The sequence below is a fragment of the Scyliorhinus canicula genome, chromosome 10 (assembly GCF_902713615.1).
Source record: "Scyliorhinus canicula chromosome 10, sScyCan1.1, whole genome shotgun sequence".
Classification (NCBI taxonomy): domain Eukaryota; kingdom Metazoa; phylum Chordata; class Chondrichthyes; order Carcharhiniformes; family Scyliorhinidae; genus Scyliorhinus; species Scyliorhinus canicula.
The window spans coordinates 102,228,737-102,255,967 of NC_052155.1; the positions used below are offsets into that span (position 1 = coordinate 102,228,737).

The 27,231-nt window shown below is 44.2% G+C and overlaps 2 protein-coding genes across 21 annotated transcripts in view; one reads left to right on the plus strand and one right to left on the minus strand.

Annotated features, from left to right (window-relative positions):
• Positions 1-4,910, plus strand: part of LOC119972558 (clavesin-1-like) — a 174,553-nt gene extending 169,643 nt beyond the window's left edge. For all 8 annotated transcript variants that reach the window (XR_005462078.1, XM_038809444.1, XM_038809452.1 and 5 more), the window contains one exon: positions 3,840-4,910. Coding sequence is in view for 7 of the 8 variants with exons in the window: in XM_038809444.1 (XP_038665372.1) it covers positions 3,840-3,924 (85 nt within the window). In the remaining variant the exon portion in view is untranslated. The remainder of the gene's footprint in view (positions 1-3,839) is intronic.
• Positions 4,911-7,989: 3,079 nt separating this feature from the next.
• unm_hu7910 (un-named hu7910) overlaps positions 7,990-27,231 on the minus strand; it is a 265,791-nt gene continuing 246,549 nt past the window's right edge. For all 13 annotated transcript variants that reach the window (XM_038809466.1, XM_038809465.1, XM_038809455.1 and 10 more), the window contains 3 exons: positions 20,767-20,858; positions 11,941-12,074; positions 7,990-9,424 (listed from right to left, as the gene is read on the minus strand). In XM_038809466.1, coding sequence (XP_038665394.1) covers positions 9,274-9,424; positions 11,941-12,074; positions 20,767-20,858 — 377 coding nt within the window. In that variant the 3' untranslated portion in view covers positions 7,990-9,273. The remainder of the gene's footprint in view (positions 9,425-11,940; positions 12,075-20,766; positions 20,859-27,231) is intronic.

Sequence of the window (27,231 nt, forward strand, 5' to 3'; positions counted from 1 at the left end):
AATTCTGATGTCTGTGTTTAGGAGTGAGATGGGTCTGTATGACACACATTCCATCGGGTCTTTTGGGATCAGAGATAGCGAGGCCTGTGCCAGTGTGATGGCAGGATCCCTCTTAACAGCAACTCATTGAACATCTCCCACAGTTGCGGAGCCAATACTGCTACAAATTTTTTATAGAAGTTCATTGGGAATCTGCCTGGACTCGGTGCCTTCCCCGCCTGCATGGAGTTTTTAAAAAAGTATTTTTATTAAGGTTTTGCAGAATTTTTCACAATAAAACAGTAGTAACAATAATAACAAAACAAACTAGAGTGAACATTAACATAGTTTAAAAAGAGAATATACAATAACAATGAAATAGACATTACCATACACGACTCAGTCTTCCCACACCATCCCAATGAAGCACCCCCCCCACACCCCCACGGATTGCTGCTGCTGCTGCCATTTTAATTTTCCCCGAGAAAGTCGATGAATGGCTGCCAACTCCGAGAGAACCCTAGCGTAGATCCTCTTAAGGCAAACTTAATTTTCTCGAGGCTGAGAAACCAAACCATATTGTTAACCCAAGTCTCTACACTCGGGGGCTTCGAATCCCCCCACATCAATAAAATCCGTCTCCGGGCTACTAGGGAGGCAAAGGCCAAGACGTCGGCCTCTTTCCCCCCCCTGAACTCCCAGGTCTTCTGACACTCCAAGGATCGCTATCTCTGGACTCGGCATCACCCGTGTGTTAAGCACCTTGGACATTGCCCTCACGAACCCTTGCCAGAACACTCTAAGCTCCGGGCATGCCCAAAACACGTAGACATGGTTTGCAGGGCTGCCCTTGCACCTCATACAATTGTCTTCTACCCCAAAAAACGTGCTCATTCTCGCTGCCATCATGTGTGCCCGGTGGACCACCTTAAATTGAATTAGATTGAGCCTGGCACATGATGAGGAGGAATTAACCCCGCCCAGGACCTCTGCCCACAGACCCGCTTCCAACTCCTCACCAAGCTCCTCCTCCCACTTGCCCTTGAGCTACCCCACCGGGGTTTCCTCCGCCTCCTGTAGTTCCTGGTAGCTATCCAACACCTTCCCCTCCCCCACCCAGGTGCCGGAGACCACCCTGTCCTGTATCCTCAGTGGCGGCAGCATCGTAAAGGCCACTACCTGTTTTTTCAGGAAGGCTCGTACTTGCAGATATTTAAAGGCATTTCCTGGCGGCAGATTAAATTTGCCCTCTAGCGCCTTCAAACTAATCCAGAGATAGGGGTAACCCCAGGTTAAAGAGGTGTGAATTGTCTCAAGTCAGGACAGTTGGTAGGATTTTGCAAGTCCAGGCCAGATGGTGGGGGATGAATGTAATGTGACATGAATCCCAGGTCCCGGTTGAGGCCGCACTCATGTGCTTCCGTCTATGAACTGATGTCCCATCCTTCTGATGCCTGCCCTCTGCCAGCTCTGGAACCCACCATCCATCCAAACCTGTGGTTGTTGCATATCGGGGTCCAGACCGACGCTCCCTCCACCTTTTTGTACCTCCTCCACTGTCCCCAGATCCGCAGAGTCACCACCAACACCGGACTTGTGGAGTAACGGGTCGGCGAGAACGGCAAAGGAGCTGTTATCAAAGCTCCCAGACTAGTACCTTTACATGACGCCGCCACCAGCTGCTCCCACGCGCCCCCCCCCCCCCCCCCCCCCCCCACAATCGCCCACTTCCTAATCATAGCTATATTGGCCGCCCAGTAGTAGTTGCGAAAGTTCGGCAACACCAACCCCCCCCCCCCCCCCAACTGCGCTCCAACAGCGATCTCCTTACTCGCGGGGTCTTATTCGCCCACACAAAGCCCGTAATGATCCTCCTCACCCGCTTTAAAAAGGCCTTGGGGATGTATCTGGGGAGGCACTGAAAGACAAACAAAAGTCTGGAGAGGACAGTCATTTCCACGGTCTGCACCCTCCCTGCCAAGACATCTGCTCCATAAAGGTGTTCAGCTCTCTCACCATTGGTGATTGTCTCCCTGATCCAGGGTTAAATCTGTCTGTCCATGGGTCCTGTTCACAGTTGAAGTCCCCCCCCCCCCCCCCCAATGATGAATTGGTGGGAATCTATGTCGAGGATTTCTGCCATGGTCTTTTATATGAAGTCTGCATTATTCCTGTTGGGGGCATATACATTTACAAGTACCACTGGTGCCCCTTCCAGGACACCCACTGTTTACGACATACCCCCCACCCCCCAGAGCCGTCACTGTCTTTGCCACTGTGAATGTTGTCCTCTTATTAAACAGCATAGCCACGCCCCTAGCCCTCATCCTGTAGCATGCTTGGTGGTCTGTCCTACCCAGCATTTTCTCATCCTTCATCGGTCCTGCTCCCTCAGGTGTGTCTCTTGTAGGAAGACTATATCAGCCCTCAGGCCTTACAGATGGGCGAAGACTCGATCTTTCACTGGGCCGTTAAGCTCTGACATTCCAGGTGACTATCCTGATGGGGGTTTTTGCCCCCCCCCCCCCCCCCCCTGCAGGATCAGCCATACACACCACATGGATGTGTCCCTGCACTCCAAGGCTTCCCTTTGTTTGGATGCCATCCAAGATGACCACCATTGGTTCTTTTGTTCTTGCATGTCCTGTTCTAACCAGCGTTCTACCCTCCCCGCCCCATTCCTCCCCTGGCCTGCCTATCCTATCTGTGATCAGCATCCTGCCCCTCGCTTCTGTGGGTTTCTCATCTCTGCCTCCCTCCCCCTTGGTCTCCCCCCTTCCTGTAAGGAACTGCGCCACAGACCCCCCCCCCCCTCTCTACTTTCCTGCACTAGCATATTTGCCAACATGGTGCCCCCCCCCCCCCCCCCCCGGGTGTGTCTTCTCCATTCCCCACCCATTCTGTCTCTAGGCCTCCCCCCCCCTCCTGGTTTCGACTCCATCTGCCCCTTCCCATCCTTCTCAAGATTCATTCACGCCACAGTAGATTTATCTCAGACAGTTGGGCTAAAAGTACTCGATTTGGAGTTTCCACGAAGTCACCATTCCTGTGACTGCTCAGCACATCCCCGCCACTGGATCTGGGTACCATACTTGCGGAAGGATGATTCCAGAGCAAAGAAGTAGCTCTGAGGTTAGAGTGGAGAGGTTGGGACTGTTCTCTTTGGAGAAAAGCTGAGAGGAGACTTGAGAGGTATTCAATATGCTGAGGGGTATGGACAGGGTAAATAGTGAGAAAGTATTCCCATTCAAGAGAGCACCAAATCAATATAATTGTCAAAAGGAGTCGTGATGTGGAGATGCTGGCGTTGGACTGGGGTGGGCACAGTAAGAAGTCTTACACCACCAGGTTAAAGGCAAACAGGTTTGTTTTGAATCACTAGCTTACGGAGCACTGCTCCTTCCTCAGGTGAGTCAAAAGGAATTGCAGTGATGAGGAAGTTTTTTTTTTCAGTCAGAGGTAGAATCTTAAATGAACTTCCAAAGAGAATTAGATTAATCTCTGAAAAAGAATATGTAAGCTTATGGGGATAGGACAGTGCGTGGAACTCGCTAGAATGCTCTTTCAGAGAGCTAGTACACACTTGATGGACTCAGTGGCCTCCTTCCGCACTGTAATAGTTTTCCAGTTGCGGGACATGATAAATGGATTACTCAGACAAGACCTTGCTACAGTACTCAAACTAACACTGACATTTTCAAAACTAAATTCCACATGGTAGCATTTACTTTGCAGTAAAGCTAGCACTAATTTGTAACAGTAAAATAATTTTTTTGTTGCTCTGAAACAATGCAAGAATTTACAGCCATCTTACATTGACTGAGGCTCTTTAACAATAACATGATTTGTCCATCTTACAGATCGCAGTCAGTGGTAGAACCAGGTGCCCTGAAGCACGAAGACAGGGATGATGATAACACTCAGCCACTGCTGGCTCTGGACTGAACTAAAGGCATTTCATAGGTTTCACAAACAGTGGCAACTCCAGGGCTGGAACTCGGTGATACAAACATTAATGGAGCACTTGCTTAAATCAAGTCACATTCAGCTACGTGATGTACTTTTTTTTATTTTAGAAAGGCAAACTTCAGATATTACCAGTCATCAGCTATCTCGTATCTACTGTAAGTGACCTGGCAGTAGCCAAGGTAGAAGAAAGCAGTATTTTGCCTAAGGAAGAGTGAAGGTAAAGTTTCATTCATGCGGAATGGTTTAGGTTTTGATAGCAGGCACATAATATTAAAATATTTCTGTGCCTTTGAACGGAGCAGCAAAGATTTGTTTTTATATTTCCATATCATAAAGAAAAACTCAAAAACAAGCAAGCGAGAAATAGAAGGGAGGAGGAAAAAACATAGTGCCAAAGATCCACATATCCATATCTTGATTTTCTAAATGAATGTTCAAAATTCATCAGTGCATTTTATTTAAATTCAGTAAATGAAGCTAATATTGCCAGCCACAAAATTGTTTATTTGATTGGGCAAATAAAGAATTACTCAAGTTCTTTTGTGTTTTATTTCGAGAAATATCAGGGTTAGTGACTTTTACAGCATTTTACAAAGTGTTTGTGTTTACCAATAACTTACTGATATTCATACCCAACATTTTATTTCATCCCAGCATTAACTAATTTAATTAAATGGTCCTTGATCGAAGCGCTGTATAAAAAGTAAAATGAAAAACTTTAATTTCAAAAATAAACTATTTACAGTTGGAAATACAGTATTGAAACCTAACAATCATAGTGGTAGCTCCATTTTGTTCAAAGAATGCCAGGTTATTACGCGTAAAAAAAAGCATATGATTCAATTCATCCCAATACTAAAAGTTATATAAAACACACAAAATCAAGATGATGAGCTTAGTATAACTCAATGAGTGCAGCTGTGAAAGACATGACATGACTGACTCCTTTCTAAAAAAAAAAATCACAACTTCTAGAACATTGATTACAAGGTTCCATATATGTAGAAGTAATTACAACTAGAAATCATTGCCCTACTCTCTAGGAACCCACTACAGCAAAGTATTAATTGACATGAAACTGGTACTTGGAACACCTGCTTATGACACTGTAGCCATCTGGGATCGCCACTTACAAAGGGAAACATGGCCACTTACAAGGGAAGTATGGCCACTTGCAAAGAGTCATGGGAAATATGGCCAGTGCAGGATCCAGACAACTCAGAGCTTAAGTGTATATTTGCCACTAGATAACCAGACACTATCGAAACCCCCAGCCAATTTGCATTCTAATGGCCCATTTCCCCAGAACAAAAGACTTGTACTCAGGTATCAGATACAGATCCAGACTCATCGGCGCCACTCCCTTCACCCAGGAAGCCCAAACAGCCAAGGTAAATGACCGCTCAGGACACGCCCAGCCATCAAGGCACCCGCCCCTTTATTGGCCAAAATCGATGGCAGTAATCAAAGCCTGACGAATTATTGGGTCCAAAGCTAAGGACCACCTAAAAGAGCTCAAAACTCCCGCAGAACACACTTCCGTGTGTTCAGTCTCTCTTGGCCCTGGCGCTCGTTCTCTCTTGGCCCCGACCTACACCTAAAACCAAGTGTAGCATCACGACCAGAAGACAAGTTCAAGACCAATGATCGCTACCAGATGGATGAGCCCAGCAGAAACAAAGTCACTTCTCCAGACCTAGCAACGCCAGATCTGAACGCCTTGTTCTTCTGCATAAAGCCGGGTGCCTGAAGTTAAGTACAGGTTGTTGTAGTGTTAGGTGTAATTTAGCTTGTAGTGTTTTATGTTGCATGTCAAAGTAATTCTTGTGTGTAAATAAACTATCATTGCACTTGAACAACTGGTTGTTTGGTCTTTGATCGATATCTGGTAAAACCTTGTGGTGGTATCATTTGATACCTGGCGACTCCAAAAAGCAATATCATTAATAACTTTCATATCAGTATCCAGTTAAAAAGAGCAACATTATTGGCGTCTCCGGTGCGAATTGGCAACAACACTCGGGGCAAATTCATTTTATTCAATGATACACAGTAGTATTAACTTTAGAATTAAAACCTCAGCAAGCCAATGACAGGATATAAAAAGAATTGCAGTGCCTTAAGTGGTTGACTGAATTCACTCACTTTACTGAGCCAAATCTGATGCCAAAAAGAAAACGATAAGCTCTTCCAAAAAAATGTCACAATACGATCAAATGCAATCTACTTTTTCTCTGTCAGTAGAATAGAATGCAGTCACTGATCTTATTGCAAGTAGTCACATGAAATAGAAGTAGATTGAAGCTGCATTTTTAAAAAACTAGCTTAAGCTAGTATGAAAAATTGTTCCAAAATCGAGAAAGACCTCTAATCATCTTTTAAGTGTATAGTAGAATAGATTTGAATGTTGGGAATAGCAGAAAATGAAAGTAACCATGTTCTCAATGGCAGCTGTTACTAAAAACGCAATATCTTATGATGAGCATAATGATCACCATCAGCATTTGTATGTCCTCAAACATGCATGTGCAAGTGTTTCAAAATTGAGAAACAAAGAGAAAAGTGTCACAGCTTGGAATATGAAAACAATTTACACATGTTACAGTGAAAGTCACCACAGTCCCAGAAGACCACAGGCTCTCCCCTTTGAGAGAGAGCTGACTGGTGGTGATTTAACCAGAGGATCACACCTCTGGCAAAAGGCAAAGTTGAGAAGGTAGGACCTTCATGAATAATCTCAGAGAATTAAACCTGCGCTGTTGACGTCGTTCCACATCACGAACCAGCTGTCCAGCCAACTGAACTAACTTACCCCCTGATATGTTAGCAGTCAATCACTACGTTTTTATTTATGGTTACATGAAGGCTTTTTTTCTGCAACAGTTAAAACTAGATAAAGGAGAAATAACATGAAATCTCACTGAATATTACTCCCTGTTAACTTGATGTTCCTGTTTTGAGGCTGAACTCAGAATCTCATTGGACAAAGTCAATGCCACTGGAATGCCAGGCACCGTTCAGCTTTGGCCATTACTTTTTAAAAATAAATTTAGAATACCTTTTTTTAAAAAATTTAGAGTACCCAATTATTTTTTCCAATTAAGGGGCAATTTAACGTGGCCAATCCACCTACCCTGCACATCTTTGGGTTGTGGGGGCGAAACCCACGCAGACACGGGGAGAATGTGCAAACTCCTTACAGACAGTGACCCAGGGCCGGGATTCGAACCCAGGTCCTCAGCGCCGTAGGCAGCAATGCTAACCACTGTGCCACCGTGCTGCCCCTTAAATTTAGAATACCTAATCATTCCCCCCCCCCCCCCCCCCCCCCCCCAATTAAGGGGCAATTTAGCGTGGCCAATCCACCTAGCCTGCACATCTTTTGGTTTGTGGAGGTGAGACCCATGCAAACACAGGGAGAATGTGCCAACTCCATACAGAGTGACCAGGGGCCGGGATCGAACCCAGGTCCTCAGTGCAGTGAGACAGCCGTGCTACCCACTGCGCCACCCAGCTTTAGCCATTACCACGAGCATCCTGAAATCAGTGCATTAGGCAAGAGGTGAGTAAAACATGAAGCAGCAATATTCAGATACTATAGCAACATCAAATGAAGAGTATTTAGCTATATTTGCATTAAAAAGTACTCTGGTAATATTAGCATTTGTGATAGGAATTAACCAGAACAACAAATAAAAGGCTCCTCCCTTCTGTGCAGCCAAAAACCAGCATCTATATCATTAGTCTAACAAAAGTGGTATATTTAAAATCACAGTATCTCTAGGCATTTTTGTTAGACTAAAATATAATTTCCCATGCTCTTCCTGTACCCAACATACTGTTACTTAGATAGTGTGCAAAACAAATCAATATGTGGAGATTGCGTTTTGGCACATTCTGGTGTAGGTTGTAATCCTCATCTCTCTGCAGGTACCGGACTGCTCCTATGACTGCCTTGAGACAAAAGTATCTCGGTTATGTAGTGAACTCAGTCCTCCTTTGCTTTGTTCCTAAAAAGTGAAATCTGTCATTTACACTTGGCATAATGAATTTGAACATAAAAACATATGGTCATTTTATTAAGGCTGTCACAAGCCATCTGCTTTTTAGCATTTCGTACAGATGTACCAGCTGACTACTGGATGACTGTCACATTGGCATTTGTTCAGTTTGGTCACACAAAAAAGCACAACATTGACAGCAATTAGCATCTTATGGAAGAGTATTTTGGGTTATTTCCACAGAATTTAGATGCGCAATTCTGCATTCAAAGGAGGATTCATTTTTGGGCTTAGTAAAGCAACACTGATGGTCAGAAACTTATTCTATGATTACTTGCAATATTTTGTAATTTCAACGCTTTTTATTTTTACAGTGGCCACTACCGATACTGCTGAGGAAATGATTTTGGACGAGTTACTAAGCGCAGTGTGGGGGACCTAAGCATAACCACAGATACAGCTGTTAACTCAGAATGCTTCAGTGATCATGTCATTTCAACTCTCTGTGTTAATCAATCTCGCTCACACTGTCAGACTTGGTAACCCCTCAAACACAGCTTCCCCATTGAGGGCTTCAGCATTCATTATTAAAAAATTGAGAAGTAGGATAAAATAAACTCAAAGTTAATATTTTTGTACTTGATTATTAAAAGTGTACTATTGCGTGAAACACAAATTTTGACTTCAACTAAATCGGTGTAGTGTGCAAACGTACTTGACCAAATGTAAAGGTGAGGAACAAATCACCTTTATGTACCTTGTCGATATCTAATATTAAGAACTACTGAATATCTGTTCAACAAAAATAATTAAATTTATACAGGATGATTCCATTTGGAAATAGAAAACACTGAAGACCAGTTACTTGAATGTGACAACTTGTGTACCTTACAGAAACTAGTCAGATCCAATTTTGATTGAATATGATGGAAAGCTATATAATCCAACAATTTTCCCACTGAAGGGTTCTTAAATTTTTTGAGGTGAACTATTTTGCAGTGCTGATATTGTTCCATGTCACGAACTGGAAAAATAGAGTGTTAAATTTCCCTCAGAAGATCTATTTCAGCTTTGGTCATGGTGTTTTGTTTTGCATCATTCAACCTCTACATAAAACATGCCCTCTTAAAAATATTCCAGAAGTATTAAATGAACTGATTTTTTTCTCCCCAAAATACATTGCCCCTCAGCCCTGGAAAACTCTCCTGCACCAAGAATTTCAGAAAAGGAAATGAAATTTGTTACACTTCATTATGTAAGACAATTTCTTCATGTTTGCTCAACTCTCAAACGTCCTTCTCCAATGTATGTCCCAAATATGCCATTAAATTGGGGAAAGGGTTCTTCGTTGGTGAGGCGTCAGCTCTGGGTGCCAAACATCCACTATGAAGATAAGTCGATAGCTGTTAGCATCCTGCCAAACTTCATGCTCAAAAGAATCATCAAAGATTATGACCTTCCCCTCCTTCCATTCTCTGCAAAAAGAGACAGAGCGACAGTGAATTTGGGTCAACATTTGTTGAAAAGCAGAATTGAAGCTTCCAGATAATTAACATTTTTTGCATAAAAGAAAATTTGTGAAAAATTATTGTTTTCTAAAATCTGACATCAGTAGGTAGTGCCTATGAGCTGGTTGTGCCAAATGGTCTGTTTCTGTGCTATATATCTTACGTAATTCTAAGTAGGAATAATCACCTCTAACAAAGCAGCTATTGTCATTCTCGATTTTCTGGTGTTTTTTGACATGTTGGTCGCATGCTTCATTATCTTGGAATGCTTAAAAAATACTCAAAGTAGTTTTATTGCATTGTCTTGAATGGTTGTTATCGGAGCATTGGTCATGATGTTTTTGTTGATTAGGGCGAGGGATGTTGTTGGGAAACACATTTTTAATCGACTTTCCAGTCTGGTAAGACAAAAACTTCAATAATGCACCTGTACTTCAACTTTTAGGAGCATCCCTAAACCAGCAGTGGGGATTGTTTATTTTCCAAACCATTAGGATGTACCAATTTAAAGGTGAGGTGAGAGAGAGACTTCCCTCGACCTCGAGGCAGCATTTGACAGAGTATGGCATCAAGGGGCTCTAGCAAAAGTGAAGTCAATGGGAATCATGTTGGAGTCATACCTGGCACAAAGGAAGATAGTTGTAGTTTTTGGGGATCAATCATCTCAGTTCCAGGTTATCAGTGCAGGAGTTCCTCAGGGGCGTGTCCTGGGCCCAACCATTTTTTGTCACTTCATCAATGACCTTTCTTCACTGATGTTCGCTGATGATTGCACAATGCTCAATACGATTGGTGACTCCTAAGATACTGAAGCAGTCCATGTTGAAATGCAGCAAGACCTGGACAATATCCAAGCCTTGACTGATAAGTGGAAGTGCCAGGCAATGACCATCTCCAACAAGAGAGAATCTAACCATCTTCCCTCGACATTCAATAATATGAATCGCCAACTATCAACATCCTTTGGGGGCAGCATGGTAGCACAGTGGATAGCATTGTGGTTTCAAAGCGCCAGGGTCCCAGGTTCGATTCCCTGCTGGGTCACTGTGCGGAGTATGCACGTTCTCCCCTTGTGTGTGTGGGTTTCCTCCGGGTTCTCTGGTTTCCTTCCACAGTCCAAAGATATGCAGGTTAGGTGGTTGGCCATGCTAAATTGCCCTTAGTATCAAAAACGTTCAGGAGGGGTTATTGGGATAGGATGGAAGTGAGAGTTTAAGTGGGTCGGTGCAGACTCGATGGGCCGAATGGCCTCCTTCTGCACTGTATGTTCTGTGTAAACTGTGTGTAATCCTGGAGGCTACCATTGACCAGAAATGGAACTGGACCTGCCATTTATTTTATGGGCAGGATAATCCGGTCTCCGACACCGAAACCGTATTTGGCAATCGGCCGGAGAATCCCCGTTTGCGCTGAAATTGGGTGCGGTGCCGCTTTTACAATGCTCCGCCTCCTCCAAAACGTCACCTGAGGCCCTCCCCCGATGGGCCGACTTCCCGACGGTGTGGCACACATATCCCATTTTTTTCGTGAGCTCGGCGTGGCGGCTGCGGACTGAGTCCCAACACCGCCACAGTCATGTGGGAGCCTTTCCGCAGGCAGGGGGGGCTTTGGCGGGGGCTAAAGCTAAAGCCTGATCAATGGGGGCAATCTTTTGGCATGCCGGGTCCGCACGCTGCGGGCACCATGTTGCACGGCGCGGCCGCTGCAGGCCGCCGCCATGCGCATGTGCGGCCACAGACCTGCCAATTCTCTGGCCGTGTCCGCAGCTAAAGCCGGGGGGCTTTACGCTGCGTGCCTGCTAGCCCCCACCAGACAGAGGATTGGTGCAGCTTTTGCGCTGTTTTTTCAGGCGTAAAACGCAACTGTTCCCACGCCGGCGTCAGCACTTAGTCTTCAAATTGGAGAATACAGCCCTATGGCTACAAGAGCTAGGAATTCTGCAGCAAGTAACTCACCTTCTGACTTCCCAAAGCCTGTCCACCATCTACAAGGCAAAAATCCGGAGTGTGAAAGTATATTTCACTTGTTTAGATGAGTGCAGCTTCAAAAACAGTCACTAAGCTTTATATCATCCAGTGCAAAGCAGCCCAATTGATTGCTCCCCCTTCCACAAACATTCACTCCTTCCACCACTAACCTAATTGCAGGTTCCATAAAATGCTGTCCAAAGTGCAGAAATTAGTTGAAGGCTAATTAAGCTACATTTAAGTGGAGGTACTCGATGTTTATTTGTAATCGATAATTGGGTTGAATCGTTTTATAAACTCTGGAGTAGAGCCTTCTCCTAAACTCCAGCTGTAACTTTGGCATTAAAGGTGGTAGATTGAGAGTCATTCAGGCACACATGGGGCAGCAATAATCTAACGCCTGTTTTCTTTTGTCTTTGTAGTAAACTTGGCTGAGGCAACAACATTTTATAAAATGATTGCTGTAACCTTGGCTTAATTATTAACATGCTTAAAGAGGAGAAAGAAATGTCTTACCTGGTGTCATTGGCACAGCGTATTCTACATCCTTGCTTAGGAATAACCAGGCCAAGATGCATTCTTAGGCGGCAATTTGTGGGTCCGGTGTGAGGCCATACATGAGTCCCTGGATGCATAATTGAATACTTAATCTAAAAAAAATACAGAATTATTTTCTCACATTTACAACCTATACTGATTTTGATGAATAGCAGGGAAGCAATTTTTACATCTACAGACCATGGGTGCGATTCTCCGACCCCCACGCCGGGTGGGAGAATCGTGGGAGTGCCGGGCGATTCACGCCACGCCGCCCTGGCACCCGCACGCGATTCTCCCACCCCCCCCAAAATGGCGTGTCGCGTTTTACGACAGGCCGCTCGGAGAACTGCCGCTCGCCGTTTCTAACGGTCGAGCGGCGATTCTCCGGCCTGAATGGGCCAAACGGCCTGCCTAATCCGACCGGTTCACGCCGGTGCCAAGCACACCTGGTAGCTGCCGGCGTGAACAGCGCGCGACCACTGCGTGTGGGGGGGGGGGGGGGGGGGGGAGAGAGGATCAAGCACCAGGGAGATGCTCATGAGAGGTCTGACCTGTAATCGGTGCCCGCCGGTCATCGGGCCGGCGTCTCTAAAAGACGCACTCTTTTCCCTCCGCTGCCCCGCAAGATCAATGCTTCCTTCTTGCGGGGCACCCGTGGGGAGGACGGCAACCGCGCATGGGCGAGTTGGTGCCGGCCAACCTGCGCATGCGCGGGTGATGTCATTTAGGCGCCACCGGCCGCGTCATTCAGGCGCCCACACTTTGACGTGGGCGCCAATGCCCGGCGCGCGAAATTGATGCGCCGCCGCTCCTAGCTCCCTGGGGGTGGGAGAATAGGGGGTGAGAAGCGGCCTCCGACGCCGGAGTGCAACACTCCGGTTTTCACTCTGGCGTCGGCACTTTGTCTCCCTTTGGGAGAATTGCGCCCCATATCTTTGCCAAATGTTATTTACATTTCTTAACTTCAGCAGTTACTCTGCAAACTCCTGTGAAGGGATGCCAGATTTTATGCAAGTTAAAAAGGATAAGTTTAGCAAAAAGATCAATATTAACAGACAAGAAATTCAACTACAGGCAACTTGCATCCAAAAGTCAAACAGATAGGGGGAGTGAAACTACAGTAGATTTAATTTCCATATTTGAAAGTTTACTATATTCAAGATAGATTGAGGAGGTTTGAAAAGCAGAGATAACATATTTAGCATTTGCTGCAGGGAATTTCTTGGAATGATTGTGAGAGATTGAGTATGTTAATCATTTCGATAAGTAATTTGGTAAGAATTTGGCTGAACAGCCAGCAGACATCCAACAAAAGAAAGCCATGTTTAGCTAACTTAATGAATTATTCTCAATACCATTATGGCCATAATGGACAGGATAATGAAGCTAATATATGAATTTTTAAACTCCACTTTAACAATTAACATCTCGGATGAACAGTCACAGAATAAGAGGTGAAGTATGGCACAGTGTAGAAAATGTTTCCAATCAGAAAACTGAGGCTAGCCATGAATGGCAATATTTTAGGCTGGAAAGAACTTATGAATGAGGTATGAAGGAAACCCACCCTGGAATCATAGCTATTTTTCCTATGTGCAATGAGCTCCAAGTATAGCAAAGACGATCTCCCGGGTATTCAGGTAAATTGTATAAATTGTGGCTTCTGTAATCGGTGCCCTGAAAAGAGTGGGCATGTAATTAAGTTGCCTGGAGAAGTCAACATACATTGCTTAGAAAGACAACAACTGTTCCTGACCCTCAGATTTCCAGCCCCCTCTCAGTTCTTGGCTCTCCTAACTTTGAGCTACACATTTGGGATTTGCCACAAAAAGTAGCCAGTTAGACGTTGTTATGGATGGGGAGATAGATTAGATAGTTTCCCTCTTTTCTCAACTTTTGGTGATCTATTTTTGAGAAAGGATGTTTTTTCACCCCTCAAGTGCGACGACTTTAAGGAACAGATATGAAATAGACTTTCTTGTGAGTTTAAATCAAAAGAAAGGATAGACATTTATTTCTCAACACTCAAAATTCAATCGTAACACCATTCATTCCTCACACATACACCAAGGTTTAATAAGAAAGGTCACTTGTTTTCTTTAAAAATATTTTTATTCAACTATTTTCATTTTATAGAAAGTTGACTTCTAATCAGTGCTCATGATGATTGCCAAAATGTTGTTGACCTGAAGGATTGCCTCTTGATGTACTGAAGAAAAAAAATCAAGGTCGAGATTTTTGGTGATGAAGTCACACCCCTTCACCCCAAACAACAGTGAGCCTCTAGCTTTCCAGTCAATGTTGATTGGGCCCTTGAACTAAACTCAAGCAGGTATGGGCAGCACGGTACACAGTGGTTAGCACTGTTGATTCAAAGCGCCAGGGTCCCAGGTTCAATTCCCGGCTTGGGTCACTGTGCAGAGTCTGCATGTTCTCCCAGTTTCTGCGTGGGTTCCCTCCGGGTGCTCCAGTTTCCTCCCACAAGTCCCGAAAGGCATGCTGTTAGGTGAATTGGACATTCTGAATTCTCCCTCAGTTTACCCAAACAGGCGCCAGAATGTGGCGACTAGGGGATTTTCATAGTAAATTCACTGCACTGTTAATGCAAGCCTACTTGTGACAATAATAAAGCTTATTATTATTGAAATGAATAGGCCCCAACTCTTTACCCAAGGTGATTTTTGATACAGGGACCTCTCTTGCCCTGTGAGAGAGATGGCGTACCTCTAGTCTTCATATACCAGACTATCTTGTCTTGGCCTGCTCTTGTGGATCAATAAGATACTTACAGGTATTTCGTACCACAAGACGGTTTCAGCCATGTGACAACAATATCAATGTTTCTTATTGTCCACACAATTGGTTGGCGGCTAGGCAATTTACAACACAATGGAGGATGTTTGATATCTCTACAAAATTCCAGCTATGATTAGCCTCCAAAATGTTGCAATTTGGAATTCCACTTTCATAGGGCCAGCAGGTTTAACAGAAATTGTAATTTTAAATCTCTTCCATCGAAATGGTGAGGGTTTCGTCAATTAGCACCTTGGAAATCCATTTGCATGTTAAGTAACAACACAAAGATATGTTCAGACATGTGCCGTTGTCTGTGCAGAAATCACAAAGTCATCCAACTCTCGGGAGTCTGTTTTGTGAAGGGACAGTGTCCATGTCCCATGTTGATTTTTGAAAGAAAGCACCCATCTTCCAATAAGCTTTACGGCCATGACCTCAGCATAACAAAACAAACATTGTCGCATCAAATAACCATTCTAAATGGTTTGTATTATATCAGCAGTTTGATTAGAGCACAGTAAGAAATATCACCAAGTCTGTAATGATGCTGAACCAAGAGGACAAACAATAAAGAACTTTGCAACCATAATCAGAAGGATTTAGATTTTTTGGGTAACAGGGCCAATAAGTAGTTGTTGAAGTTCAATAGAAAACATTATACTGTAATTAGATGCGAGTAAACATCTGTGCATTAACAAGAGGCACAGTGTTGTGTGAAGCCTCAGAAGTGAGGAGACCAAGAAGTATGGCTTCAATATCAGGTATTTAAGTTTGAAAAAAGGTCAAGCAAGTTGGGCTTGTTTTGGAGGAAAGTCAATTTATCGAATCAAAATGGCTAAATAGATCCAAGAACGATGTTCACAATGGTGAAGGATTTAAATACTTGGCAAAAGTGAACAAATTAAGGATCAGAAGGGGAGTCAACCAGACCTTTTACAGACAAAAGGGAACAGAGTTGTGGAATATGTTACTATTCTATATGTTATAATATGGGGCTGGTGTAGCTCAGTGGGTTAAATACTGGCTTGTAATGCAGAACAATGCCAGCAGCGCGGGTTCAATTCCCAGCCTCCCCGAACAAGCAACGGAATGTGGCGACTAGGGGCTTTTCACAGTAACTTCATTTGAAGCCTACTTGTGACAACAAGCGATATTTATTTATTTATTTACCAGGAAAGATCATTGTAGCAGTCGTGACAAGTTGGTGATATCGAAAGAAAAGAAATGGAGTGTGTGATATGGCGAGGCGAGTAGGTCAATCTCGGAAAAGGCACTGGGCTTGTTTAGCCTAATGACCTTTTCCTGTGCCTAAAAGTGTTCATATGTCCTTTTGCCCTCACCAACTTATTTGCTGTTGGAAAAGAAACATTCTCTTCAGAAATGTATACATCTAGTGGGGTAAAGGTTCCATTATGAGGTCTTTTTCACAACACCAATTCTCGGTAACCCTTCTAGGACACAATGTCCTTGTTTAAAATTGTTGCCCTAGACATGTTATTGATTCATTTGCTTTTCAAATAAGCCACTAAGTGCATTCTATTGATTCACAAGCAGAGTACTGTGAGGCTGGGTAAGGCAGGGTTAGAGGTCAAAAGCAGTTATCAACCCTGAAGCTACTGAGGAAGAGCAGTTTTACTGCATACGAATGATAATTACTCACTGCAAGACTTATTGTACAGAGTTTGAAGATCCGCTTACATAGCTGACTTCTGTTTCTATTCTTTCCAATATAACAAGTATTACATAAAACTGTCTAATCAGCTAGTGCTGCTAAAAAATACTTTAACATATCCTTGTGCAGCTGTTCTGTATGCTATGAAGGATAGGGCAATCTATCTATATTATCAATGGGACTCTCATGAATAGCTTTTTCTTAAAATAAGTTGGCTATTTGACCCTTGACTGACCAATCAGGTCCACAAATAAAATGGACTCGGACAAAAGAAATTTACTGCTATTCAGCTTTAAAGAAGCAGTATCAACTGGCTGAGTCCCCCGGCTGTCATACATGACTGCTGTCCTCAATTCAGTCCACCCAGTGGTTTTGATTCTGTTGTTTCTAGTCGTGGCTACAAAGCCAATTCCTTTCATATGCAGTCACATACAGACAGGCTGGCAGACACCAGCGCAGGCGTAACATGGACACTATTAGAATTGTAATCACTAGAAAGATCAGAGTTTATTCTGGCTGTTGTTTTGTAATGGCTAAGTATATGGAAACTACCCATTTTGCATTAGTTTAGCAAATAATCAAAATAGAAAATATACAAAATAAATACATTTCAATCAGTTAATTTGCAAAAACTATTTTTGACCTCCAACCCCTCTGCACTTGCCCCAGAAGGCAAGATTGATTTCCTCTAGAAGGTAGGGGAGATTTGTCTATTAACTGATGTCAAAAACTACTTAAATAAATACAGCAAATGCTGGAAATACTCAGGTCAGATAGGATCTGTGGAGAGAAATTGAGTTAACTGTTCACAGAAACATAGAAACAGAAGTAGGCCATTCAGCCCCTTGAGCCTGCTCTGCCATTCAATCAAATTGTGGCTGATCTGTGGCCAATGCCATATATGGGCCTTTGGCCCATAATTCTTTAATAACTTTATTTAACAAAAATCTACCTCAGATTAACAACTGGTCTAGTATCAATAGCCATTTGTGGAAGAGAGTTCCAAACCTCTCCCATCCTAGAAGTTCTTCCTAACATCTCTCCTCAAAGATCTAACCCTAATTTTTAGACTATGCCTCTTAGTTTTAGAATCTCCAACCAGTGGAAAACATTTATCTCTATCTACTCTGTAGTTTCCTGTTAATATCTTGACTTCAGTGAAATCACCTCCTTAACCTTTAAATTCTAGAGAAAACAGGTCGGATTTGTGTAATTCTCTCCTCATAACTTAACCCCTAAAGTCCAGGTATCATTCTTGTAAACCTATGTTGCACTCCCTCCACGGTCAAAAATTCCTTCCAAAGGGGTGGCGCCCAGATCTGCTCCAAGTGGGGTCTAACCAGGGTTTTGTAAAGCTGCAGCATAACTTCTGAATCCTAATACTCCAATCCTCTAGAAAAAAAGACCGGCATGCCATTCGCCTTCTTGATTACTTTCTGCACTTGTTTGTGGCATTTTAAAAATCTATGCAGCTGAACCCCCAGGTCTCTTTGGACATCCACTGAATTTAGCTTTATACCACTTAGAAAGTACCCTGCTCTATCCTTTTTGGTCCAAAATGGATAACCTCACACTTGCTTACATTGAAATCCATCTGCCACAGTTTTTCCCATTCACCTAGTCTGTCAATATTTCCTTGTAATTTTATGCTGTCATCTACACGGTCTACAATACAACGCGTCATCCGCAAATTTGGATTAATGACATTCTATGCAATTATCCAAGTTATTAATGAATATGGTGAACAATTGAGGCTCTAACAGGCCCCTGTGGGATAACACTAGTCACAAATTGCCAATTTGAGTACCAACCCATTATCCCTACATTCTGTCACCAGCCACTCAACCAATTTCCCAGCCATGTCAGTAATTTGCCCTCAATTCCGTGGGCTTCTACCTTAGTTAACAGTCTCTTATGTGGAACGTTATCAAATGCCTTCTGGAAATCCATATAAACAACACCGATAGACATCCCCCTGTATACTATCTTAGTCAGCTCTTCAAAAATTCAATGAGGTTTGTCAGACATGACCTACCTACCATGAATCCATGCTGGCTCTCCCTGATTAGCTGAAAATTCGAGGTGTTCAGTTACCCTATCCTTCAATATGGACTGCAACAATTTCCCCACCACAGATGTTAGGTTAACCGGTCTGCAATTCCCTGGTTTTCCTCTTTTGGCCTTCTTGAAAAGTGGAGCGACATGTGCAATTTTCCAATCTAGAGGGACAACTCCTGAATCTAAGGAACTCTGAAAGATTATAGTTAGGGCATCTACAATGCACTTCGTTTAACACCCTCGGATGTAAACAGTCAGTTCCTGGGGATTTGTCATTCTTTAGTTCCATTAATTTCTTCATTATCGATATTTTGTTTGCGTTAATTTTATTTAGGCCTTGTTCCTTGTCCCCAATCCACTATTAATGCCCTTGGGACTTCTGGTAAGCTATCCTCCTTTTCTGTTCAAATTAATGACCTTTTATCAGAAGTTCTCGCATCGGCAGATTAGTGTCAAAAACTACTGTTGCCTCTTCTGTGATGAGGGGCCCATTTTGGCACAATTGTGTCTTTTTACCCAAAGAAATTATTCAAATTGTGATACTGGGTTTTGTGGTGAAGATTGCATCAGATTGCCAATTAAAACTGGATTAAAACAACAGGCTCCCAAAACAGTCTATCATGTGCCACAAGAAATAAATTCTTCAGAATTCCAACAAAGATTGCATGGGAAATGGAAATGTAGACCGGACCTTTACCAGCGCCTTGGTGTGGGTTGAGTGGGCCTAGGTGGATTGCTCTTCCAGAGGGTTGGGGTAGACGCGATGGGCCGAATCCTCTCCTTAAAGTGTCAGAGGCTGTTTTGGGTCACACAGGAATATACATTTGGACAAGGCGACTGTTGGTACCATTCAACCATACCAAAGAACTTTTGGAAAAAAGAGGATTAGTATAAAATGAAAAACCATCAAGTGGATCTTCAGGCTTTGATGCACTCCGCATAGGCAGAATTCTAGCTTACTTAATTCAATGTCAAATCCAATACAGAAAGTAAAGAAAGATGGAATTGAAAGAGAATGGATTAATGGTAAATGTAAAAAAAAAACCTTTTAATTCTTAAAAGAACTATGTTAATAATAGGAAGGAATGAGACTCTGGTAAACATAAATTTTCAGTCCCAGAGAGGTTGTTTGTCAGACCTATCACACCACTAAAATTTACATACACTTGAATGAACAAATTCTAACTTTTTCTTCCCTTTTTAGTTGTACTGCAAATTTGTGACCTTACTGTGAATTAACACAGTCCTTTGGCTAGGTACAGGTGCAGCAAAGCTTGTAGAGAAGCATGGCAATTCAGACAGCAACTTCCTGATTTCCCTATTTAACTGCACATTTGAGGATGCCGGAAATTGCAGCCTCATTTACTACATAATGATGGAGTACCAATAGCCGTATGGTTAATCCTGTTGCACACTCTGGGCCATTATATTTGGCTTTCATGGTCAGAAGAGGTCATCAGAGGCAATGGTGGATGCTCAAGTTTGAACCATAAATTGGACCTGTCAATGGGAAATCGCTGATGTTATGATATTTGTTTGGGAACATATCACACATCTTAGTGAGGAACTGTCCTCATTCTCAGTAATTGAACGGGTCACAGAGAGTTTGCAGGCATTTGAAACCAAATGCATTGTGGCGGATAAAGGTTGGGGGGACTGAGGTTTGGTTTGGGTTATGAGAGGTCGATACACCAATTTTGTTTTTTTTTGTTTCAAGCTCCACAAGTAGTGACAATAACTTTTATTATGCTGAGCAATCTAACCACTGGGCTCATCCTTTATGCATCACAGTACATCTCAATTTTCTTTACCGTCTAATTCTGGAATAGCTGAGGTGCTTCTGTAGATTCAGTCATAGAAGAACTGGTCTGCTTCTGCCTCTCATTTCTTCTCTGCTTGCAGGCAAATATCACGACTCTGAATATCAAGCTAATTACTAATGCCATGGGTGTCAAGACTCGAACAGAATCTTAATGAATTGTTTCAGCAAGTGCATGGCATATTAATTGGTATGAAAGAATGCATTGAACAGATTATTTTGCTCTTAAGAGCTTTGGCTGGTCTTGTATGTGTGCCGGGAGGATTTCCAATCAAAAATCTACTTTTGACTCAAACTAGGATTTAGATATATTCTGAACTCTGTTCAACAATCTTTGGTCATATTTCACTAATTCAACAGTAGAAGCCCATGGAATATTTTGAAATCTCCACATAGCACACACCACTGAACGGATAAATTGTTTCAACAATAAAATAATATGGATAATTGAAATTACCTGCCCACGTTTGCAGCCTATCGACTCAGGAAACTTTTCAAACAAGGCACAAGTTTTGGGGACTTGTTTACAGGATTTATCAGTCCTACGGCCTAGTGAGAGAAAGAACAATATACACAAGGCAGCAGCTGCATTACTATAATTTCAAATTGTCATAATTAGATGCACAGACAATGAATTCATCTAACAAACAGTTCCAAATCCAAACATTCAAGGATTTGAACAATCCAGTTTACATATGCTGTCTGCCCACCATCCCCGCCAATTCCCAAAATGCTCCCAATCTGTATAGCACTCTGGTTACATATCAACATCTGTTCAGGTGGATATAGTCATAGTCTCTAACAATATAGCTTAATTAAGTACATCTTTAGCATTAGTTGGCAGATTTTGCTATGCAATAGCTTGTGACTTAATCTTCTGTTTACCAAGCTTGTAAATGTCTAATTCATTTATCCAGCCTACACAAGTGGGGGAAAAAGAACCTTCTCCACAGGTACAACAACACAGACTTTACAATGCATGTGTCACAGATTTACTGACAGTGATGCATACAAGCTCATCTTTCTGCTTGCAAGAGTCCAATTCTATCCACCAAGGACTGCAACTGAGTGTTCAGTAACTCTGTATTAAGTGCTCTGAAAGCTTTGATGCATGCCTCCACTGGGAGATGACACACATTTCAATGCAGTGTCTCCCATGTGAGGCCAGTTTAAGATTTGCTGCTCTGTCATGTACAAAATGGATTTGTTCTGATCATCTAATTTTTCACATTACTTCACCAACAAAAAGAATTGAGAGCTGCACCAAAATTGATATTTAAAATAAAAAGCGTTTTTAGAATTCACCAATGCACTGGTACAATTTAGTTTAGTTATTTCAATGGCCATTAACCCCAATTGGAATTTTGACACCTGCTGAACAGTAAGGAAACAAAAGATTCTCAGTACGGAGGAAGAGGGGGAAATCACAACTCAGCACACTTCACTAGATATTCAAAAGTGCACTTTCCTGCAGAGACCTCCCGAGTAGAAAATCAAAAGCAAGAACCTGAAACCAATTTTACTTCCTTCTCTAATCTTGGTTGGTGAAGTCAATTATGTTCCCACCCCACCTCAGTTGATGTCAATTAGTTCAGCATATATTGAATATACCCTTCTGTATACTTACAACAATATGTGTATTGTAAGGAATACAAGGGGTTAACAATAAGGTAATAATGCCACCAGATGGAGATAAGGAGCAAGAGGTATAAATATCACATGACTTCTGGGATTCTGGGAGAAGGCGTTAAGAGAGATCAGAGGTGGGATTCTTGGGGAATCGGCGCGATGGCCCGACGCCAAAAACGGCACGAAACACTCTGGTGTTGGGCCCCCCGGAACATCACAAATTCTCCGGCCGGAAATGGGCTAGCAGTGGCGTGACGTCATTCGCAACATCGCCATCCATCACGAGCGCAGCGTCGCAGCATCCCCCCCCCCCCCTCCCCGAGACCCGGCAAAATGCCGCCCGCCGCACAGAGCCGAGGTTCCAGGAGCAGGACATCGAGGTGCTCCTGGACGCAGTGTAGCAGAGGAGGGAGGCCCTGTACCCCGGACACGGCCGCAGGGTCGCACCATGCCTCAGCCAGCGCCAGTGGAGGAAGGTGGCAGAGACCGTCAGCGCCGTGGCCGTAACTGCAAGGACAGGCGTCCAGTGTCACACAAAGGTCAATGACCTTGTCAGGACAGCCAAGGTGGGTACCGGCCCCATCCCCAATGGGCAGCACAGCACAGGTGCAACCGACATGGCTGCACCCACCCATGCAGGCTGTAGCGGCAGGATGGGTTGTGAACCTCTGTCAACATACACACAGCCGCTGGTCTGCATGTATATGTCTGTCTAACACTGTTGCCCTTTATCCCTGCCACCCACTCGCCCCCCCCCCACAGAAGCACGCTCACAACAACCGGGAGAGTGAGAGGACTGGAGGGGGTTTACCCAAACTGTGACCACTCACCATTCATAAAGAGAGGACCCTGACCTTGCAGGCGGACCCGAGGACCAACAGGTTACGGATGCAGAGGTCGGGGGCGCACCACCAAGTGAGACCCCCCACTGCCTGCCCCCCTTCCCCCATATCCCCCCCTTTGAGGAGGTAACTAAGTGTGTAGATGAAGGTAGAGCAGTTGATGTCGTATACATGGATTTTAGTAAGGCATTTGGTAAGGGTCCCCATGGTCGGCTCATGAAGAAAGTAAGGAGGTGTGGGATAGAGGGAAATTTGGCCAATTCGATAAGCAACTAGCTATCACATAGAACAGTGCATCTCAAACTATCTGATGTGGCGGACCGGCAGTTTTTATTTTCAATGTGCCAGGGACCGGTGAGCGAAACAAGCCAATCCAGGATTACGGTCACTTTCTTTTCTGGAAACACTCCAAGTACCGGCAGACGGTGGCTCGCGTACCGGTGCCGGTACGCGTACCACACTTTGAGAAGCACTGACATAGAAGACAGAGGGTGGTGGTGGATGGAAAATTTTCAGACTGGAGACCAGTTACCAGCGGTGTACCACAGGGATCATTGCTGGGTCCTCTGCTATTTGTGATTTTTATCAATGACTTGGAGGAGGGGGCTGAAGGGTGGGTCAGTAAATTTGCTGATTACACCAAGATTGGTGGAGTAGTGGATGAGGTGGAGGGCTGTTGTAGGCTGCAAAGAGACATTGATAGGATGCAGAGCTGGACCGAAAAATGGCAGATGGAGTTTAACCCTGATAAGTGCGAGGTGATTCATTTTGGTAGGAAAAATTTGAATGCGGATCACAGGGTCAACGGCAGGGTTCTGAGGAATGTGGAGGAACAGAGAGATCTTGGGGTTCATGTCCACAGATCTCTGAAGGATGCCACTCAAGTGGATAGAGCCGTGAAGAAGGCCTATAGTGTGTTCATGTTTATTAACAAGGGGCTTGAGTTTAAGAGCCGTGGAGTAATGCTGCAACTGTACATGACCCTGGTGAGACCACATTTGGAGTAATGTGTGCAGTTCTGGCCACCTCACTACAGGAAGGATGTGGAAGAATTGGAAAGGGTGCAAAGGAGATTTACCAGGATGCTGCCTGGTTTGCAGGATAGGTCTTATGAGGAAAGGTTGAGGTAGCTCGGGATTTTCTCTTTGAAGCCCTCCCGCCCTCGACACGGCGGGACACCCATCCCCACCCAAAAAACACTCCAGCAGCCCAGTGGTGGTAGCCACCCTCCAGACCTGGAACCAGTTACAGCAGCAATTTGGCCTGAACAAAATGCCCGACAAAGCCCCCATCTGCAACAACCATAGGTTCATGCCAGCACTCACTACTGTCACCTTTAAAAGGTGGAGACAGGATGGCATGGTCACGAAACTGGATGAACTGACGTAGCTATTCCAACTAGCTAAGGGCCTCAGATACCTGAAGCTTAAAAATTCCCACGAAAGGAGACAAAGACGTACCCGCGACCACCGCGACAGACGCTACTCGAGGAATTGCTGGATGCAAACATTCTAGGTAGAGGAAATTGTCGTGACATGTATGAACAACTGGTGGAGAGGGCTGCCACTGTACTGGACGTGACAAGGAGGAAATGAGAGAAAGACTTGGGGCTCGAAATAGGGTGGGGACTCTGAAGCGAAGCACTACATAGAGCCAACTCCATCTCCACGTGCGCAAGACTCAACCTAATGTAACTAAAGGTGGTACATAGAGCCCACTTAAGCACCCGAATGTATAGGTTCTTCCTGGAGATGAAGGACAGATGCGAATGGTGCCGAGGAGGCCCAGCAAACCACGCCCACATGTTCTGGTGTTCTGGTCTTGCCACAGACTTGCAGGGTATTGGACAGCCTTCTTTGAGGCAATGCCCAAAGTGGTGGGGATGAGGGTGGAGTCATGCCCGAAAGTGGCACCGTTTGGCATGGCGCCAAGGCCCTTTCCCGCCGGGGGAAGTTTTCAGGGTATCAGACCAGCCAGATCTATTCCTGGGGGGGGAGGGGGGGGCAGACACTCTTGCCTTTGCCTCCCTGATCGCCCGCCGTAGAATCCTGTTTGGCTGGCGGTCAGCGGCACCACCTAAAGCTGCAGACTGGCTGTCCGACCTATCGGAATTTCACCAAATGGAGAAAATCAAATTTGCCAATCGGGGGGTCGGAAGATGGCTCCAACAGAACATGGGAGCCATTCATCCAACTTTTCCGGGACTTGTTTTTTGGCCAACAAATAAACAAATAGATAATCAAGTAGCAAAAAGCCAGGGAAAAGTAGCCATGACATGAGACAAGAGAGGGAAGGGGGGGGGGGGGGGAGCAGTGCAAGAGGGGTTAGCCATACACAGCTGAAAAAAAAGGGGAGCTCCAGAGAAGGAGGGGAGGGGAAAGGAAAGGAGAGAGAAGGACGAAGGACAAGGGGAGGAGGATAATAGAGGAGAGGAAAGAGCAGGGAACACAAACTGGAAGGAGAGCAGGGGAAACGACAACGATCGCAACAAACACAGCAGGGCAAAAGGGGATAAAAAGTACAGGAGGAAAGACCGACAGACGGCCGAGGCAGAGGCAAACGCACAAAAACAAAAAAGTAAACTGACCGGGAGAAGCAACTAACATCAGGGGTACCACCAGCCGCCCCTTCCACCCAGCTTTGTTTTGCCTGTTCTGCTTGTACTTTTTAAAAAAACCGAAAGAGGGGGGTGGGAGAGACAAAGCACCCTCCCCACAAATGACATGGCAGCATGGTAGCATAGCGCAGCATGGTAGCATGGTGGTTAGCATCAATGCTTCACAGCTCCAGGGTCCCAGGTTCGATTCCCGGCTGGGTCACTGTCTGTGCGGAGTCTGCACGTCCTCCCCGTGTGTGCGTGGGTTTCCTCCGGGTGCTCCGGTTTCCTCCCACAGTCCAAAGATGTGCGGGTTAGGTGGATTGGCCATGCTAAATTGCCCGTAGTGTCCTAAAAAGTAAGGTTAAGGGGGGGGGGGGAGGGTTGTTGGGTTACGGGTATAGGGTGGATACGTGGGGGTTTGAGTAGGGTGATCATTGCTCGGCACAACATCGAGGGCCGAAGGGCCTGTTCTGTGCTGTACTGTTCTATGTTCTATGTTCTATAATAAAATTTTCTCCCTGTACATACACTTCCCCTGTTTTTAAATTTTCCCATCCTTTGGTTTTTTAGTTATGTTGTGTTTTTGTTATTTCTTTTTGGTTTCCGTGTGTACATCTGTAAATAAACCATGTATAAAACCTAATAAAAACATTTTTTTAAAAAGCACAAGGAAAGGGCTATGGCTTTAGGAAGTTAGGTACAAAAGTTTTGAAGGACAAACAAAAGTGAGTTTATTAAAAGTGGGTGGGTTGTTCGGTATTAAACAAGTAAACCATCACAGGTGTACGATAGCTGAATGAGTATTGAATCTTAAAATGAAATCTTCAGAATTAAAGTTGGATTAGAAATGACCGGAGGTGAAGGTAAATGGAGAGAATTGCTAAAGAAACTACTTCTCTCTGTTAAAACTAATCTTCCTCCTTAAACTTCCGAACAGTGATTGGAAGACCCAAATTAAAATCCATATACTGCGCACTGAGCAAAAATCCAGGTTTTATTTTTGATAATACTCGCATTTTTTTTTCAGCGGGTCAGGGCAGCTGCCCAGACACAAGTACCTCATGACTGCCAAAGTGTAAAAAGGGGTGGAGTCACAGAGAATCAAAATGGTTCAAAGAAAATACGACAGCACACTCGCAGGTGAAATTTAATACAGGAAAGTATAAAATATTGAGCATCAGTGGGAAAGATAGATCACAGTGCTCTCCTTGACTGGTGATGAAATAACCAACAATGAAGTTGAAAGGGATCTAGAAATCATTGCAGTTTGGATGCTCAGCAGATCCAACCTACAGCAGCAGACAACAAAGCTAACAAAATGTTGACTTATAAAACCAAAACAGTAGAACATAGAACATACAGTGCAGAAGGAAGCCATTCGGCCCATCGAGTCTGCACCGACCCACTTAAGCCCCCACTTCCACCCAATCCCTGTAACCCAATAAGCCCTCCCAACCTTTTTGGACACTGCGGGGCAATTTAGCATGGCCAATCCACCGAACCTGCACGTTTTTGGATTGTGGGAGGAAACCACAGCACCTGGATGAAATCAACACAGACACGGGGAGAACGTGCAGACTCCACACAGACAGTGACCCAGCGGAGAATCGAACCTGGGACCCTGGCGCCGTGAAGCCACAGTGCTAACCACTGTGCTACCGTGCTGTCACATCATAACAAACTCTGGTTAGTCCATACTTTTGAGTACCGTGGCTGGGTTCTGTCCACCAGGACACAAGAAAGAGAATCACCAGGACACGAGAAAGAGAATCAAGTGTTGGAGACAGCGCAACAAAAGAGCTAACAGTCAAATCTCCAGTGCGAAAATCCTGAATTATGGGAAAGATGGGGG